General features: G+C 48.1%; 1 protein-coding gene across 4 annotated transcripts in view; it reads right to left on the reverse strand.

Annotated features, from left to right (window-relative positions):
- LRRC27 (leucine rich repeat containing 27) overlaps positions 1–18,343 on the reverse strand; it is a 152,226-nt gene that overhangs the window by 59,154 nt on the left and 74,729 nt on the right. For 2 of the 4 annotated variants that reach the window (XM_063962174.1, XM_063962175.1), the window contains exons 5-8: positions 12,017–12,169; positions 4,922–5,129; positions 2,786–2,857; positions 480–564 (exon numbers count right to left, since the gene is read on the reverse strand). In XM_063962174.1, coding sequence (XP_063818244.1) covers positions 480–564; positions 2,786–2,857; positions 4,922–5,129; positions 12,017–12,169 — 518 coding nt within the window. The remainder of the gene's footprint in view (positions 1–479; positions 565–2,785; positions 2,858–4,921; positions 5,130–12,016; positions 12,170–18,343) is intronic. The other 2 variants (XM_063962176.1, XM_063962177.1) reach the window with 2 other exon arrangements.

The following is an 18,343-nucleotide window of genomic DNA, read 5'->3' on the forward strand; positions in this document are numbered from 1 at the left end:
AACGCTACCGTTTCTGGGAAAAACGCAGGAGTGGCTGGAGAAACGGAGGAGTGTCTGGGCGAACGCTGGGTGTGTTTGTGATGTCAAACCAGGAACGACAAGCACTGAACTGATCGCACTGGAAGACTAAGTCTCGAGCTACTCAGAAACTGCACAGAGAAGTCTTTTCGCAATATTGCGAATCTTTCGTTCGCAATTTTGATAAGCTAAGATTCACTCCCAGTAGGCGGCGGCTTAGCGTGTGCAAAGCTGATAAAAGCAGCTTGCGAGCGAACAACTCGGAATGACCACCCATGATCATTCTAATTTTTTTTTTTGCCTCCTTTATTGATAATATACAAAAGGTACTGTTGCTAAAGGAAAGCAATCATTTTTAATGAAAATACAATGCTCTTCGACCTAGAGCACTGTTGCATGTGATACCACAGCGCCCTCTGGTGGGCTTGTGACTTATCAGTATAGAATTCTGTATTATATACCTCTTGTAGGCTCTCTGTTCTTTTCCTGGTTTTTGCTTTCTGGTCTTGCGTCTGCTTCTGCCAGTCTTTAAGAATTTCTTGATTTCTTTAAAAAAAAAGAAATGTATAATATATACAGTATAACTATAGTCATTTAGCATTTGTCAAATATTTGCCTTCAATAGTATAGTACCTCAAATAAATGTGAGAACCTGATAATGTGGTATCTCTCTCACTGCATATGCCATTTTACCAGAGCAATTCAAGATTTCTCTGAAAAGCATTTGTCCCTGTGAGCCCTAATACTGAGCCTAATTCAGACCACTAGGGTTTTTTGCAGTCTTGTGTTTGCATAGTCACCGTCCATAGGGGAGTGTGCGAACGCATGTGTAGCAGAGCTGTACAAACAGATTTTGTGAAGTCTCTGAGTAGCCCAGCACTTACTCAGCTGCTGCGATCACATCAGCCTGTCCGGGACCGGAATTGACGTCAGGAATCCTCCCTGCAAATGCCTGGAAACGCCTGCGTTTTTCCAACCACTCTCAGAAAACGGTCAGTTGCCACCCACAAACGCCTTCTCCCTGTCAATCTCCTTGCGAACGTACGTGCAAATGGATTGTTCGGACAAACCAATTGCTGAGTGGCGGTCCGCTTCATACCCGTGCGACGTGCCATTGCATTGCGGTGCATACGCAGTTTAAACCTGATCACCCGCTGTACGAAAACGCAGCCTAGCGATCAGGTCTGAATTAGGTCCACTGGTAGTTACATCGCTAGTAGCGGTATAGAACCAGGATAGAATCATCAGTGTTAGGAGGAGATGTACTAAGCTTTAAAGAGTGATAAAGTGGAGAGAGATAAAGTACCAGCCAATCAGCTCCTAACTGCCATGTTACAGACCGTGGGCCTTACTCAGGTCACATCGCACACATGATGCGACCACAGTTCCTGAGATCCGGGCGCTGCGCGCAGGTCCCGTCCTGCGTGTGCAGTTAATGAGGTCGAGTCACATTAATTGCGAACGCCTCTGCCTGACTGACAGGCAGAGGCGTTTGCAGGGTGGCGACAGAGCGTTGCGAGGGTGGCGCGGTCAAATCGGGGGTGGGCCAATCAAGAAAATGGTAGCGGACTGCCTGCATACGCAGTCTAGCTGCGGCTGCAGGGGGTCGTCCATAGTTGTTACGACCACAATTAAATTGCTGTCGCAGCCACTGGGCAGGCCATTTAGCATGCTGGGGAGCCGTGTCCTGCGATGGGCGGCCTCCAGCATGCGAAAGAACGGATTGCAAATTCTGCTTTTTAGCAGAATTTGCCATTTGTACCGAATAACCCTGTGTTTGAAAAATGAGTTTGGCCCTGATTGCTTGGTACTTTACCTCTCTCCATTTCCTTAGTGCACATCGGTAACCTGAGTTCATACACACACACGTAAACTATAGGTGTCCCCCAGTGTTCTGTTCCTGGTCTGCTCCTTTTCTCTCTCTATACGTCCTCTTTAGGTGAGCTCATTAGCTCTTTTGACTTACAATATCATCTCTATGCTGATGATACTCAAATCTACCTTTCCTCCCCTGACCTCTCCCCTGCTCTCCTCACTCGTGTATCCAGCTGTCTCTGCTATCTCGTCTTGGATGTACCAGCGCTTTCTCTGAAGATGGCTTAGGTACCCGCTGTCGAACTCTGGAAACTTACGTTTTTGAAGTTGATGAATGAAGGTCCCCATAGTAAAATATGGGGATGGTGGCCGGGACTGGTGATGAAGAGTAAGCAGGAGACATTAGTGATATCTCCTTAATTACCACTATGATGAAAACCTCTGATACCTTGTGTGGGATGTAATGAAGTCCGAATGCGGCGGTCGTGCGGTAAGCCGACCGAAGTCGGATGTTTATTTTTAAAAGGGCAATCATGTACAAGGCACGGTCCGAGTTCAGCCAGTATCCCACATGGCCGCCGACCTCGGACTTCTTTTCATGCCGGCCCTTGATTTTACAAATGTAACTGAAAATGACCATGTGTGATGGACTGGGGAGAGAGACTGCTGCGGCAAGAGTCAGTCCTCTGTCCCTGTGTGATGTGACGGAGGGAGGGAGGGAGGGAGGGAGAACAATCGCACTTGCTTGCCCCCTGCCCAGGATTTGCCCCTCTGACCAGCTACAAATGCCCCCCTATGCGCATAATGTATTTTTAACATATTAGCAAGGAGGGGGCCCGGCAGAGCTGGTTGTGGGTGGTGGGCAGACAGTGCGGGATGATTTACTGCCTGTGTCAGGCAGCAGAACACTTATCCCCACCCTGGTAATGTGCAGGATATTTTCAGGGCTCACCTTTGCTTCTGATAGATGGCGGCAAGCCTTTCCTTCTCTTCTGATTTTCTTCTCTCCATGGTTATTGCTTGTCTAGGGAAAGAATAAACGTTAGTGATTTATAGTACTGAGATCCGACAGTGGTGTCATAAACAGTGTAAGGAATTAATGAAAGCATTCCCAGCAATTGTAGCTGCCAGTAACGCGTAGATATAGCGCTCTGTAGCCCGGATGTCAGAGGAAAGATGAGCACCACTAATAAAGTGATGAACAATAGATTGTCTCATAAATTGATGCTATAATGGTGTTCTTCCTTCTCCTATTCTGCCATGAAAAGTCACAATGAGGATTATCTGCACTGCTGACCCATCCCTGCATGGTGTAAGTACACCTATGTGGGCTTGTGTTTTCTGGGATAAATGGTCTACTTTACAAAGATCACCCCATACTGCTATCTATTTCTCTCTTGGTTGGATTGCATATACTTTATAATAGAGTTCTGTATCCAATCCTCCACCTATAGGGTACAAGGCATTTGCAGTCTCCTGTCTTTAGCCTACCCCCCTGCTGTGCCATCTCGCCATTGCTACTGATAAAGAGATGGGCGCAGATCACAAAGCTTCTGTGTGATAACCAGAGCACATTTTGGATCCAATCCTCCAACTATAGGGTACCAGGCAGGGATACGTACGATATCCAGGCGGATGGGATGCCAGCGATTATATGACAGACACCGGCATCCTGAAACAGAACTCTAACCCAGGTATGTTAAGCCTCCCCCACAAACCCCCTAACCCTCTCTTCCCGCAGCCTAACCCTAACCCCCCCCAACTAGCCCTGCCTGGTGGTGCCTAAACCTAACCCTCTTTTCCGGCAGCCTAAACCTAACCCTCCCCCGCAGCTTACCAAGCAGGAATCCAGACACAGCTCAATCGATTAATGTATTGAACAGCTGAATGCATAATACTATCATTAAGGGGACACACCATGAGGAAAACAACATATCGGGGGGAACTCAATTATGTGCGAATGATTTTACTCCGTACAGCAGCAGCCGCACTTTACGGCAGCCCGATCTTGCACAAAAATGTTCACTATACTATAGGGCAGTGAGCACTTTTGAGCAAACTTGTTATTTGGCCAGGCGGCAAAGGGTATAAGATGGGGTGCTGTTGCCCCCATTTAAATGCGGCAGCAGCAGCAATTCGCACCCTTCGCCTACAACTGAATTCACCCCACAATGAATAAAACATAAAATACACTTTTAGTTGAAAGCTGTGTCACTGCAGTCTAGCACGTTATTTTAAGATTTTACATTTTAAGCTCATATGTTTAATACAACATATTTGGCTTTCATTACGATACATGAAAGATGAACCCATTATTCTAATAACAGTTTCACTAATCTATAACTAGGTAAAAACGACTTGTGAAGAACGTGGATATAAGATCAGCAAAACCGTACCATAAACAGAGTTTAAGTTAAGAATCCCAGTGTCTTAAAACAGTGAAGTGGGTAATTGTTGTGCAAGTAATTGCCACCCATACAGAACTAGGAATCTCACTGCTGAACAGCAATATATAACTCTCCTCTAATAAACTCTTGGGTGCCATCCATACAGAGGGTCTGATTCAGAAATGGACACAATGACGATTCTGTAAACGTTGGAGTGATTATTTGCCACCGCACATACATATAAGTTGCACTGTGCATGTTTCATGATAGCCTTGCGATGGTGGCTGCAGTGAGGATTTTGTCTGCAAAGTGAGTGATAGTCAGGGACCAGTTGTGGGAGGTAACGGGGGAGTAGCAACAGTTTTGGGGGCGTGTCACAGCTGCAATCCTGCAGGCGGTTACAATGGCTCTGGCGTCCTACTGCCAGCAGCCATACTGCGCAAACATACGGTGTCTCAGAAGATTGATGTTTAACTGATGTGTGTCCGATGGTTGCATCTTTGTACTCAAACCGATTCAGAGACGATGGTGGGCAACCCAACATAACACATGACATCAGCACACTTTCACACTGCTGCTGCATAAAATTCACACCTGCGGTGGCATTAGCGTACACCGCTGAATCAGGCCCAGAGGTACGAAGATTTAGAATATGGCAGGGTTTCGCGTTCACCTTGATTCAGTCAGAAGCTACCACCTACCTCCGTACTGGTCCCAGCACTTTCTGGGGTTTACTGTGAAAGTGAAGGGGTCCTACTTGAAACATCTCCTCCATTTCTTTCTCTTTAATTTTGTTTCGTAGCATCTCAAACTGCTTCATTTCTTCCTTGGTTGACCAGTCGTCTGAGAGGTCCAGGCTGGACTTCATCAGCTCTTTCAGGTTCAGTTTTTCCACAGGAGGAAGCTCTACTAAAAGGAAACATTAGGAAATTCTCTATATGCACTATAATGGTACACTGTATGTATGCGTGCCTGGGCTGGCTGGTGGGGGTACTCCTGCTGCAGGAACATGACCTAGAACCCAAGGACAAGACCTCCTTGCAGATCCTACTTCTGTACATTTCATCTGGCCTGATGACAATTACAGAACATGTGGATTTATAACAAATAACTTTAATACACAATTATTCTTTTTTTTTTATAGAAATTAATGACACAAGTAATTTGTTAAAAGGAAATTAATAAAAAAAACTAATGAGGCGGAAACTTATGAATAATGATACACTGTGCTCAGAACGCCTATATTTACACACACATCTCTCAGCAAGTAATGGAGTTACATTTTATGTCTCAATTTAATCCTGTTTCTTAAAATGGTCATAAGCTAAAAGATTCTCATTCCAACTAGCCATCTAGTTAGCTGGTTGAAATGATAATCTGCTGATGTGTAGGAAAAAAAGATAATTAGCACTTGCTCCCACTTGCTGGCAAATGGGCGAAAATGGTTCTTTCAACTAGTATGAGAAATCAATGATGTTTGATTTCTTCCAACTAGCTGGCCGATAATCAGGGCAGTCAAGAGACTGGCTGAGGCCAGGTACTTTTCAGGGGGTGTGGCCTAATCACAGGAGGCGTGGCCATGTACCATTAGAAAAAATCTACATAAATAATTGTATTTTAAGCATCTCCCTAGCCACACTGCAGCCTAGCACACAGCAGTGGCACCTGCCAGCTAAGGATGCGGGGACCTGGGCCCTCACAGGCAGTGCCTCCCCTGTCATTAATAATTAAAATATTATAAAGAAGATACTTATGACACATATTCTGTGTCATGAGTATCTGCTTTATATTATCCTAATTGTACCTCCTGTCTAAAATGTGTTTGGGAGGCACCGATCGTGGTGCCTCCCTGTCAGATAGGGAAAGGTATGGAGAGCGGGGGGCGGGCACGGGCGGGGCCTAGCAATGGGCATTAAAAGCCCATTGAAATAACATGGGAAAGCGGCACCATTAGATTTGCCGCTTTCACACAGGGACGTGCTTTCAACCTATGAAAGCACGTCCCCTGTCAGTCAGGCCACAGTAATTGGCCAGCGGATCCGTCACTGGATCCGCTGTCAATCACTGTTGTGGGCGCGGCGGAGGTGCGGGTGTCGGCGGGGTGCTGGCGGCGGAGGTGCGGGTGTCGGCGGAGGTGCTGGCGGCGATAGGCGGCGGAGGTGCGGGCGACAGAGGTGCAGGCGGCTGGGCGCGGGCGGCGGTGCAGAGTATGGGCAGCGGAGCGGTACCAATTTAAAAAATGGCGCCATAGCGTAATTTTTTTAATTAAAGATGGCCGCCGCGAGCCAATCACGGCTCGCAGCGTCATCGCCCCGCCCCCTCCGGCTGACGAGGGAGCGGCTGTCAGTCCGACGGCGGAGGAGGAGCGGAGAAGAGCTCCTGAAGGCAGAAGAAGTCGGAAGTCCTGGATGGGCGGCGGCTATGCAAAAGAGCTTAGCAGCCGCCGCCCACCAGGTGAAGATGCTGGAAGCCCTGGGGAAGGCGGCGGCCATGCAAAAGAGCTTAAAGGCCGCCGCCTCCCAGGTGAAGACGCCGAAGGAAGACGCTGGAAGCCCTGGGGAGGTGGCGCCCCCCCAGGTGAAGACGCCGGAAGACCTGGGGAGGCGGCGGCCATGCAAAAGAGCTTAAAGGCCGCCGCCCCCAGGTGAAGACCCTGTCAAATAAACTTTTTTTTTTTTTAAAGAGACTGGTGTTTTTATTTTAATATTTTCTTTACAGGTGGAGAACAGGTGCCAGCAGGCCATTAATGTCCAGGCATGCTGGCACTTGTGGTTCTCCATGTGCCAGCATGCTGGGGCAGGCTTGCTGGGACCTGTTGGCCACCTGTAAAGAACAATATTACTGTTCTTTACAGGTGGACCACAGGTGCCAGAGGGCCATTTATGTCCGGGCATGCTGGCACTTGTGGTTCTCCAAGTGCCGGCATGCTGGGGCAGGCTTGCTGGGACCTGTAGGGCACCTGTCAAGAACAATATTAACAATGAACCCCGCACCCACCGCCACCAGGGGTGCGGGGCATAGCACTGGGCTATCAGCCCAGTGCTGGTTGTTGCTCAGGAGAGGGACCCCATTTTAATTTTTTGGGGTCCCCACTTCCGAGGAATTCCAGCCCTGGGCTGACTGGTTTTGGGGGGCAGATTAATGTTATGGCAGGGGGACCCCACACCGAGTGTCTCCCCTGCTATGGCATTACCACCACAACCCCCCACCCCCCCCTGGCTGGTTCTGCCGGTGCTGGTTTCACGAATGTGGGGGTGGGGCTAAACTTTTTTTTTTTTTTACCCCACTCTATGGGGTGGGGGGGTGGGTTGTTGGCTGCTTGTGCCTCCCCAGCCACCGACCTCACTGCACGCCACTGGTGGACACATGCCTCAGATCATGGCACTCTGTGGGTTTCCGGTCCCCCAAGCTCAACTGCCTCCAGAGCAGAGGCAGCCTCCTTTTGAATCCAAGATGGCTGATGTGAAACTGCGCTATACGATACATGGTTCTCCAAGTGGCAGACACTATCCACCTACTTCTGTGACGTCACAAGTTGGGGGGAAGTTAGCTGTTCTGCTGAAAATGTTGGTTAGGTGTATAGTGAAGCGTTTTAGTTGGACAAACAGGCTGGACAGTTGGTCTTGTGTATGGCCAGTTTTACAGAACATGTAATGGTTACTAGAGAGTTTCATACATACATACATACACACAACCATCCTGGAAGACACAATAAATACTCCTATAAAACACAGGACATGGAATTGTGGAATTTGTTGAACAAGTGCTAAACAATTGTTGAGGGACTATAGCGAGTATTTACCAGGATGTATGTCTGTAACTTGGCAGTGACAATCACATGCTATCTAAGCAACAGGAATAACTTGATAATCTGCAAATGGCAGAAATGTTGTATTTTTGGCTTACTACACCACAGTCTGTAGACAAGTGTCCATTATAAATATAAAGAGCAATATACAGAGAGGAATTTATCAAACCATCCAAAGATGACAGAGGTGTTGTCCATACCACCCAATCAGACTCTAGCTCTAACGTATGTAGTACATTATTTTAAAAGATAGTTACATTCTTATTGCTATGGGAAACACATGCACTTGTTTTCTTTAGGTTAGAGAAATCTCCCTGTAAGTCACCCTATGCCTTTCTAGTTGATACAGTGATGCCAGTCCCGGTCAGATGGCAGTGCCGCAGGGTCGGACTGGCCCACAGGGGTACAGGGGAAACCACCGGTGGGCCCCACTGCCTGAGGGCCCACCCCCTCCTCTAAGGAGGTTCCAGACTGTGCACTTGTATTATACATGGTAGATATGTTGCATTACACTGCACAAGACAATTGTGTATTTCAAGCCTCTGTGAAGGCTGGTCACACACCCCTTGTAGGCTGGCCACACCTATATGTATGGGCCCCCTATCACTGCATTCCCCCGGTGGGCCCTTCATGCTCCAGTCAGACACTAGCAGTGCATGCTGGGAGACACAGGGAGCGTTTCATTAAAAGTCAAAGAACAATGGGCTTGATTCAGAGGTGGCCGCAAGTTGGCTTGGTTCTGCGTCATTTGGTTGCAGTGGATCTGAGAATATATGCAATTGCCACACAGATAAAAGGGAAAATGCAGGTGCACACTCTAAGCACTAAGAACACTGGTAATCAGAACAATTATAAGACTCTACAACAGCGGTCGCCAACCCGTCGCATGCGAGCGACGGGTAGCTCGCAGCCGCAATCTGGGTTGCTCGACCCGTGCTGGCTGCTGCTGCTGCCCGACTTCGAGGGGAGTCCGCAATTAACTCCCCCTCGGCCGGTCCGTAGCGCTCTTCCGTCGTGGAGGTAACAGACGCTAGAGGTCATATTTGACCTCTAGCGTCTGTCAGTGTCAGGCAGCACAGCGCTATAGTTACCCGGAAGTGGTTGGAGCGCCCAGCGCTGGCGCTCCAGGCACTTCCATTACACCCAGCACCGGCGTGGTTGGGGGATTGGGGCTAGGGTGCTGGAGCACAGCGGCAGCAGAGAGGCACAGGGAAAATAGAATGGGGTAGGAAGGACACTCTTAGTAGTGGCAGGTGCTACGGGAAAGTATGGGGGACAGAGCAGTGCCGGCGCTGGGGGTTGAACAGAGTGGTGGCATGGTGCAGCGGTGAGACAGTGGCCTGCTGTGTCATGTGTCACTAGTTAAAATGAAAGAAAAATGGACTAACAATCCCCATGGAGGGTCCCGATTGCACGGGGACTAGGAGCAGACTTTTTTTCTCCACCCCTCTCTCCCTGGGACACCTCTGGTTGGCTAGCATGACAGAAGGGCGGAGAATGCAGGTAGGAGGCAGGACCGGGAGACAGCAGTGGTTGAAAGTCTTGTTAAACAACTGCCCTGACAGGAGGGAGAGCCGCAGGTAGGCTACCTCCTCCAGCGTGGCTGCAGGCGGCGGCCCTCATCATCTGGCGCTCTACGCAGCTGCGTACCCCACGTATGTCATGGGCCGGCAATGATTACACCCCTGAAACGAGCATTACACCACTGGCAACAAGACCCCTGGCAGCAAGCATGACACGCAGAGAGTTACACCCCTGGCAACGAACATTACACCACTGCCAACAAGATCCCTGGCTATGAGCATGACACCCCTGGCAACAAGCATGGAACCCAGAGCATGACACCCCTGGCAACGAGCATGAAACACCTGGCAATGAGCATGAGACCCCTGACAATAAGCAGGTAATTTCAAATTAATTAGAAGCCTTACTGTGGAGCATAATGTCTAATGGGCATTACATTGTGTGGCATAATGTATAACTGGCATTGCGGTGGGTGACAAAATGTATAATGGGCATTACGGTGTGTGGCATACTGTATCATGGGCACTGCAGTGTGTGATATAATGTGTAATGGGCATTACGGTGTGTTGCATAATGTATCACGGGCATTGCAGTGTGTGATAATATGTGTAATGGGCATTATGGTGTGTGACATACTGTATCATGGGCAATGCGGTGTGTGATATAATGTGTCAAGGGCATTATGGTGTGTGGCCATAATGTATCACGGGCATTGCAGTGTGTGGCATAATGTATCACAGGCATTGCAGTGTGTAGCATAATGTGTCAAGGGCATTACGGTATGTGGAATAATGTGTCAGAAGCACAGCGGAGTGTGGCATAATGTCTAATGGGCATTATTTGTGTGGCATATTGTATAAGTGGCATTAAGTTGTGTGGTATAATGTGTAACGGGCATTACCATAAGGAAGAGAAATGACAAATAATGTAACGGTTATGAATCAGGATTTTGTTTCCTGTGGTGGACAGTATCTGGGTGTGCAGGTTGCAAAACTGGGGTATAAGTTAGTCAATTCCTGCAATACCACACCCCTTGCAGTGAGGCCACACCCTCTTTTTGGAGCACATATGCCCATGACGCGCACCAATTCTTTACTTTTACTATAGCAATGGGAGGGGCGCCAGAAACTTTTTGGGCAGGAGGGTGCAAAATTTATAGCTACGCCACTGCCCACGAGTCCAGTTTTAACACTGAGAGAGCGCCAGCAACCATTCAAGTAAAGCATTTTTTTTAAAGAAACTTGAGTAGCTCCTCAGGAGGTTTAATTTTTCTTGAGTATCTCACAACCCAATTAAGGTTGGAGACCACTGCTCTACAATTTAACATAGAGTAAAATTGAGGTTCTTAGCACAATTTGTGGGCCAAAAATGAGGGCTCACCTACCACAGCCAGGTGATCTCATCGGGTGGGTCCCTAACATTCCTAAAGCTCAATTCCAGAACATGGGACCCCCCAGACCAGCCAAACCGCCTGAAGATGCAGCATTGTTAAAACATTGGGAACAATGGGGGTCATTTCCGAGATGTTCGCTCGTTGCCGATTTTCGCAACGGAGCGATTAAGGCAAAAATGCGCATGCGCATGGTACGCAGTGCGCATGCGCTAAGTATTTTAGCACAAAACTAAGTAGATTTACTCACGTCCGAACGAAGAATTTTCATCGTTGAAGTGATCGTAGTGTGATTGACAGAAAGTGGGTGTTTCTTGGCGGAAACTGACCGTTTTCAGGGAGTGTGCGGAAAAACGCAGGCGTGTCAGGATAAAACGCGGTAGTGTCTGGAGAAACGGGGGAGTGGCTGACCGAACGCTGGGTGTGTTTGTGACGTCAAACCAGGAACGAAACGGGCTGAGCTGATAGCAGTGTAGGAGTAAGTCTCGAGCTACTCAGAAACTGCTAAGAATTTTCTATTCGCAATTCTGCTAATCTTTCATTTGCAATTCTGCTAAGCTAAGATACACTCCCAGAGGGCAGCGGACTAGCGTGTGCAATGCTGCTAAAATCTGCTAGCGAGCGAACAACTCGGAATGAGGGCCTATGCGCGGACCGTCAAACATATAAACAACCCTGAGGTTACCAAGAATGACCACCACAACTAAGCTGCTGGGGCCAGTGAACCTGGGTTGGCTTCGGCACTCCACCTAAAAATGGAGGCATGTCAGCGCCATTTTAAGAACACTCCCTGTCCCTGCCACCAAACGACTGTAGTATGTCAATCAAACTGGCTAACAACACACTGCAACTGGTGTCTCAAGTGTATCGTGGCACAAGCGCACTTCCGTTCTGATGCATGCGCAGACCAGAAAACATTGGTTATTTGTCACCAAATCTAAGCTGCTTCCACCACTGAATCAGGCCCATTGTTATCTAAAATACAGACTGCCACAATGGCGCTGTTTAATTGATGAGAAATAGATAATAAGTTGGGATCGACAGCTGAATTATTTTGAACATATAGATACATACCTGACTCACGAGGTGTAGAACATACAGGATAGCCCCTCTGGGCACTACGCAGAAATGATAAGATGGAGTCAAGCCCTTTACTCACAATATCTTCCGGGGGAAACTCAAGTGGGCAATGTCTGAGATTTAAGGCTTTGAGTGTAGACAGGTCACCTACAATGGGGGAAGAAATGTTTATCAGGATTCACAATAGAGAATATTCTATTCCTCTCAGAATGTCTGTTTTCTTTAAAACATACAGTGCCTTGCTAAAGTATTCACCCCCATTTTCATGTTTTGTAGCCTCACAACCTGGAATTAAAATGGATTGTATGAAGGTTTGCATCATTTCATTCACAGAACATGGCTACAACTTTGAAGATGTTTTTTTTTTTTATTGTGAAGCAAACAACAAATAAGACAAAATAACAGAAAACTTCAGCGGGCATAACTATTCACCCCCTAAAGTCAGTACTTTGTAGAGCCATTGTTTGCAGCAATTACAGCTACAAGTCGCTATAAGCTTGCCACATCTTGCCACTGGGATTTTTGCCCATTCCTCAAGGCAAAACTGCTCCAGCTCCTTCATGTTGGATGGTTTCCACTTGTGAACAGCAATCTTTAAGTCTGACCACAGATTCTCAATTAGATTGAGATCTGGGCTTTGACTAGGCCATTCCAACACATTTCAATGTTTCCCCTTAAACCACTCGAGTGTTGCTTTAGTAGTATGCTTCAGGTCATTGTCCTGCTGCAAGGTGAACCTCCGTCCCAGACTCAAATCACAGGCAGACTGAAGCAGGTTGTATTTAGCACCATCCATCTTTCCCTCAACTCGAAACAGTTTCCCAGTCCCTGCTGCTGAAAGACATCCCCACAGCATGATGCTGCCACCACCATGTTTCACAGTGGGGATGATGTTCTTGGGGTGATGGGATGTGTTGGGTTTGTGCCAGACATAGCGTTTTCCTTCATCTGACCAGAGCACCTTCCTCCATACATGTCGGGAGTCGTCCACATGCCTCAAAACGTGCCTTCTTATTTTTAACACTAAGTAATGCCTTTTTTCTGGCCACTCTTCCATAAAGCCCAGCTCTATGGAGTGTACGGCTTATTGTGGTCACATGCGCAGATACACCCGTCTCTCCTGTGGAACTCTGCAGCTTCTTCAGGGTTACTTTTGGTCTCTGCGCTGCCTCTCTAATTAATGCCCTCCTTGCCCAGTCTGTGAGTTTTGGTGGCCGGCCCTCTCTTGGCAGGTTTGTTGTGGTACCATGTTCTTTCCATTTGAAGATGATGGATTTGATGGTGCTCCGGGGAATCATCAAAAATTTGTTTTTTGTTTTTTTTATAACCCAACCCTGACTTGTAATTCTCAACAACTTTGTCCCTTACTTGTTTGGAGAGCTCCCTGGTCTTCATGGTGTGATGCATCTTGCTTAGTAGTGTCACAGCCTCTGGCGCCTTTCAGAAAAGGTGTGTTTATACAGTTGGTTCTAAATTGGAGTGGGAGAAGGGACCTTCTGACGTCACTAGGGGAGGAGACACGTCACCAGGGGGAGGAACTATGGCCGAACATGGTACCCGAAAAGTACCCTCGCGGGCTCGCTTCGCTCACCACGCTTTGGCCTCGGTGGCTCGCTACGCTCCGCTCGCCACCTGATTACTAAAGGTAATAGTTGATGGCGTGGATAGTAGAGGAACTATCCCGCTGGCCTAGCTCCTCCCCATTGTGTTGTGCCTCCTCCCCCTGACGTAAAAAGTCCCTTGGGCCACTTGAATCTAGCATCAACCGTGTTTATACTGACAGATCATGTGACACTTAGATTGCACCCAGGTGGACTTCATTTCACTAATTATGTGACTTCTGAAGGTAATTGGTTGCACCAGAACTTTTGAGGGGCTTCATAGCAAATGGGGTGAATACATATTCACATGCCAGTTTTCAAATTTTAACTTATAAAAATTAATTTTTATATAAAGTTTTCTCATTTCACTTCACCAACTTAAGACTATTTTTGGGGCAGAACTAATAAGATGTAATTGGAGGCACTGTGCTGCAATGGGATGGGGCCTAATGACATGAAGAGTCTGACACCTCCCCTGGGTTTCTCCCAGAGAGGAAAAATCGAATATGAACAAGTATGTTTCATTGCCACACCTCTGAGTCTCTTAGGTCTTTCCATTTGTACTGGGCCTCATAATTTCTGATGGCAGCCTTGACTTTGAGCAACTTCTCCAATATCTCTCTCCAAAGATTGATACACCTCCCCCCTAGTGAGCACAAAGAGTTCAACAATCAAGATTTTCTTAAGCCTTGAAAATCTTCACCAAGGAAAAACGTGAAGGGAAAGCATGATAAATGTCCATTTTCTCCCGGACAGCCATGATTTGCCATGTCCTGTCCAGGTTTCAGTTATCTTGAATTTAAAGTGACAGAGTCCTTACTTACAAAGAGGGACTTAAGGTGGGAGCTGGCCCGGCGACAGGGGGGGTCAAAGGGGACAGCTATACCGGGCCCCATGGTTCAGAGGGGCCCCGAGGCAGAGGAGAACAAAACACGGGTGCTGGAGTGCCTGTAAATACTCTATATTCATTGGCCGCTCCGCCCGCCCACCAATTAGGAAAGAAAAAAACAACAGTGCACACCATCGATACCCCTGCCCCGTGCCCAGGAAGATCACCTCCCACCGGGTACATCTTCACAGCAGCAGCGTCACCCACAGCCCCACCGCAGTCCCCTGGCTGAGAAGCAGAGCGTCCTGAGCCCAGGAAGATCACCTCCCGTCGGGGACACCTTCACTGCAGCGGCGCCACCCGCAGCCCCACCGCTGTCCCCTGGCTGTAGTGAGTTCCTCCTGGGTCCTGGCACCCCCACTGTGTGTGTGTGTGTGTGTGTGTATGTATGTATATATATATATATATATATATATATATATATATATATATATATACACATACACAGTATATATATATATATGTGTGTCTGTGTATGCATATACTGTGTGTGTATATATATATATATATATATATAAAGAATTTACTCACCGGTAATTCTATTTCTCGTAGTCCGTAGTGGATGCTGGGTACTCTGTAAGGACCATGGGGTATAGACGGGCTCCGCAGGAGACTGGGCACTCTTAAAAGAAAAATTAGGTACTATGGGGGGTCATTCCGAGTTGTTCGCTCGGTAATTTTCTTCGCATCGCTGCGATTTTCCGCTTAATGCGCATGCGCAATGTTCGCACTGCGACTGCGCCAAGTAAATTTGCTAAGCAGTTAGGAATATTACTCACGGTTTTTTCATCGTTCTGGTGATCGTAATGTGATTGACAGGAAGTGGGTGTTTCTGGGCGGAAACAGGCCGTTTTAGGGGCGTGTGGGAAAAAACGCTACCGTTTCTGGGAAAAACGCGGGAGTGGCTGGAGAAACGGAGGAGTGTCTGGGCGAACGCTGGGTGTGTTTGTGACGTCAAACCAGGAACGACAAGCACTGAAATGATCGCACTGGCAGAGTAAGTCTCGAGCTACTCAGAAACTGCACAGAGATGTCTTATCGCAATATTGCGAATCTTTCGTTCGCAATTTTAAGATGCTAAGATTCACTCCCAGTAGGCGGCGGCTTAGCGTGTGCAATGCTGCTAAAAGCAGCTTGCGAGCGAACAACTCGGAATGAGGGCCTATATCTGGTGTGCACTGGCTCCTCCCTCTATGCACCTCCTCCAGACCTCAGTTAGGGAAACTGTGCCCGGAAGAGCTGACATTACTAGGAAAGGATTTGGAATCCAGGGTAAGACTCATACCAGCCACACCAATCACACCGTACAACTCGTGATAACTACACCCAGTTAACAGTATGAACAATAACTGAGCCTATTTCAACAGATGGCTCATACAATAACCCTTTAGTTAAGCAATAACTATATACATGTATTGCAGAGAGTCCGCACTTGGGACGGGCTCCCAGCATCCACTACGGACTACGAGAAATAGAATTACCGGTGAGTAAATTCTTATTTTCTCTGACGTCCTAGTGGATGCTGGGGACTCCGTAAGGACCATGGGGATTATACCAAAGCTCCCAAACGGGCGGGAGAGTGCGGATGACTCTGCAGCACCGAATGAGCAAACTCAAGGTCCTCCTCAGCCAGGGTATCAAACTTGTAGAATTCTGCAAAAGTGTTTGAACCCGACCAAGTAGCAGCTCGGCAAAGTTGTAAAGCCGAGACCCCTCGGGCAGCCGCCCAAGAAGAGCCCACCTTACTCGTGGAATGGGATTTTACTGATTTAGGATGCGGCAGTCCAGTCGCAGAATGTGCAAGCTGAATCGTGCTACAGATCCAGCGAGCAATAATCTGCTTTGAAGCAGGAGCACCCAGCTTGTTGGGTGCATGCAGGATAAGTAGCGAGTCAGTTTTTCTGACTCTAGCCGTCCTGGAAACAAAGTTTCAGGGCCCGGACTACGTCCAGCAACTTGGAATCCTCCAAGTCCCTAGTAGCCGCAGGCACCACAATAGGTTGGTTCAAATGAAACGATGATACCACCTTAGGGAGAAATTGGGGACGAGTCCTCCATTCTGCCCTTTCCATATGGAAGATCAGATATGGGCTTTTACATGACAAAGCCGCCAATTCTGACACACGCCTAGTCCAAGCTAAGGCCAAAAGCATGACCACTTTCCACGTGAGATATTTTAGCTCCACGGTCTTAAGTGGCTCAAACCAGTGGGATTTTAGGAATCCAACACACGTTAAGATCCCAAGGTGCCACTGGAGGCACAAAAGGGGCTGAATATGCAGCACCCCTGTAACAACGTCCGAACTTCAGGCAGTGAAGCCAGTTCTTTTTGAGAGAAAAAGGGATAGGGCCGAAATCTTGGCCTTTATGGATCCTAATTTTAGGCCCATAGTCACTCCTGACTGTAGGAAGTGCAGGAATCGACCCCCCTGGAATTCCTCTGTAGGGCCATCCCGGCCACACACCAAGCAACCTATTTTCGCCATATACAGTGAAAAAGTCTTGCTGTCACGTCTTTCCTAGCCTTTATCAGCGTAGGAATAACTGCATCCGGAATGCCCTTTTCCGCTAGGATCCGGCGTTCAACCGCCATGCCGTCCAACGCAGCCGCGGTAAGTCTTGGATCAGACAGGGTCCCTGTTGCAACATGTCCTGACTGAGAGGCAGAGGCCATGGGTCCTCTGAGAGCATTTCTTGCAGTTCCGGGTACCGAGTCCTTCTTGGCCAATCCGGAGCAAAGAATATTGTTCACACTCCTCCGTTTATTACAATTCTCAGCCCTTGGGTCTGAGAGGAAGAGGAGGGAATATATAGACCGACTGGAACACCCACGGTGTTACTAGTGCGACCACAGCTATCGCCTGAGAGTCCCTTGACCCAGCGTAAAACCTTTTTTATCTTTTTATTGAGGTGGGACGCCATGTAGTCCACCTGAGGCAGTTTCTATCAATTTGCAAAACTGCGTGAAGACTTCCTGATGAAGTCACCACTTTCCCGGGTGGAGGTCGTGTCCACTCCCGGAATGAACACTGCTGACAGTGCGCTTACTTGATTCTCCGCCCAGCGAAGAATTCTGGTGGCTTCTACCCTCGCCACCCTGCTCCTTGTGCCGCCCTGGCGGTTTACATGAGCCCCTGCGGTCTGACTGGATCAGAACCGGTTGGTCGCGAAGCAGGAACTCCGCTTGACTTAGGGCGTTGTATATGGCCCTTAGTTCCAGGATATTGATGTGAAGGCAAGTCTGTTGGCTTGACCACAAACCTTGGAATTTTCTTCACTGTGTAACTGCCCCCCACCCTCGGAGGCTTGCATCCGTGGTCACCAGGACCCAGTCCTGAATGCTGAATCTGCGGCCCTCGAGAAGGTGAGCACTCCGCAGCCACCACAGGAGAGACACCCTGGCCCTGGGGGATAGGGTGATTAACCGATGCATCTGAAAATGTGATCCGGACCACTTGTCCAGTAAGTTCCATTGTCCTTGCATGGAACCAGCCGAAGGGGATGGCCTCGTATGATGCCATCATCCTTCCCAGGACTCGAGTGCTGTGATGCACTGACACCTGTTTTGGTTTTCAATGGATTCCTGACCAGTGTCATGAGCTCCTGAGCTCTCTCTATCGGGAGATAAACCCTCTTCTGGTCTGTGTCTAGGATCATGCCTAGGCGAGGCAGATGAGCTGTAGGAACCAACTGCGACTTCGGAATATATAGAATCCAGTCGTGTTGCCGTTTCACTTCCAGAGAAGGTGATACGCTGTCCAGCAACTGCTCTCTTGATCTCGCTTTTATGAGGAGATCATCCAAGTATGTGATAATAGTGACATCTTGCTT

This window comes from Pseudophryne corroboree, chromosome 3, assembly GCF_028390025.1.
Source record: "Pseudophryne corroboree isolate aPseCor3 chromosome 3, aPseCor3.hap2, whole genome shotgun sequence".
In the NCBI taxonomy this organism is placed as follows: domain Eukaryota; kingdom Metazoa; phylum Chordata; class Amphibia; order Anura; family Myobatrachidae; genus Pseudophryne; species Pseudophryne corroboree.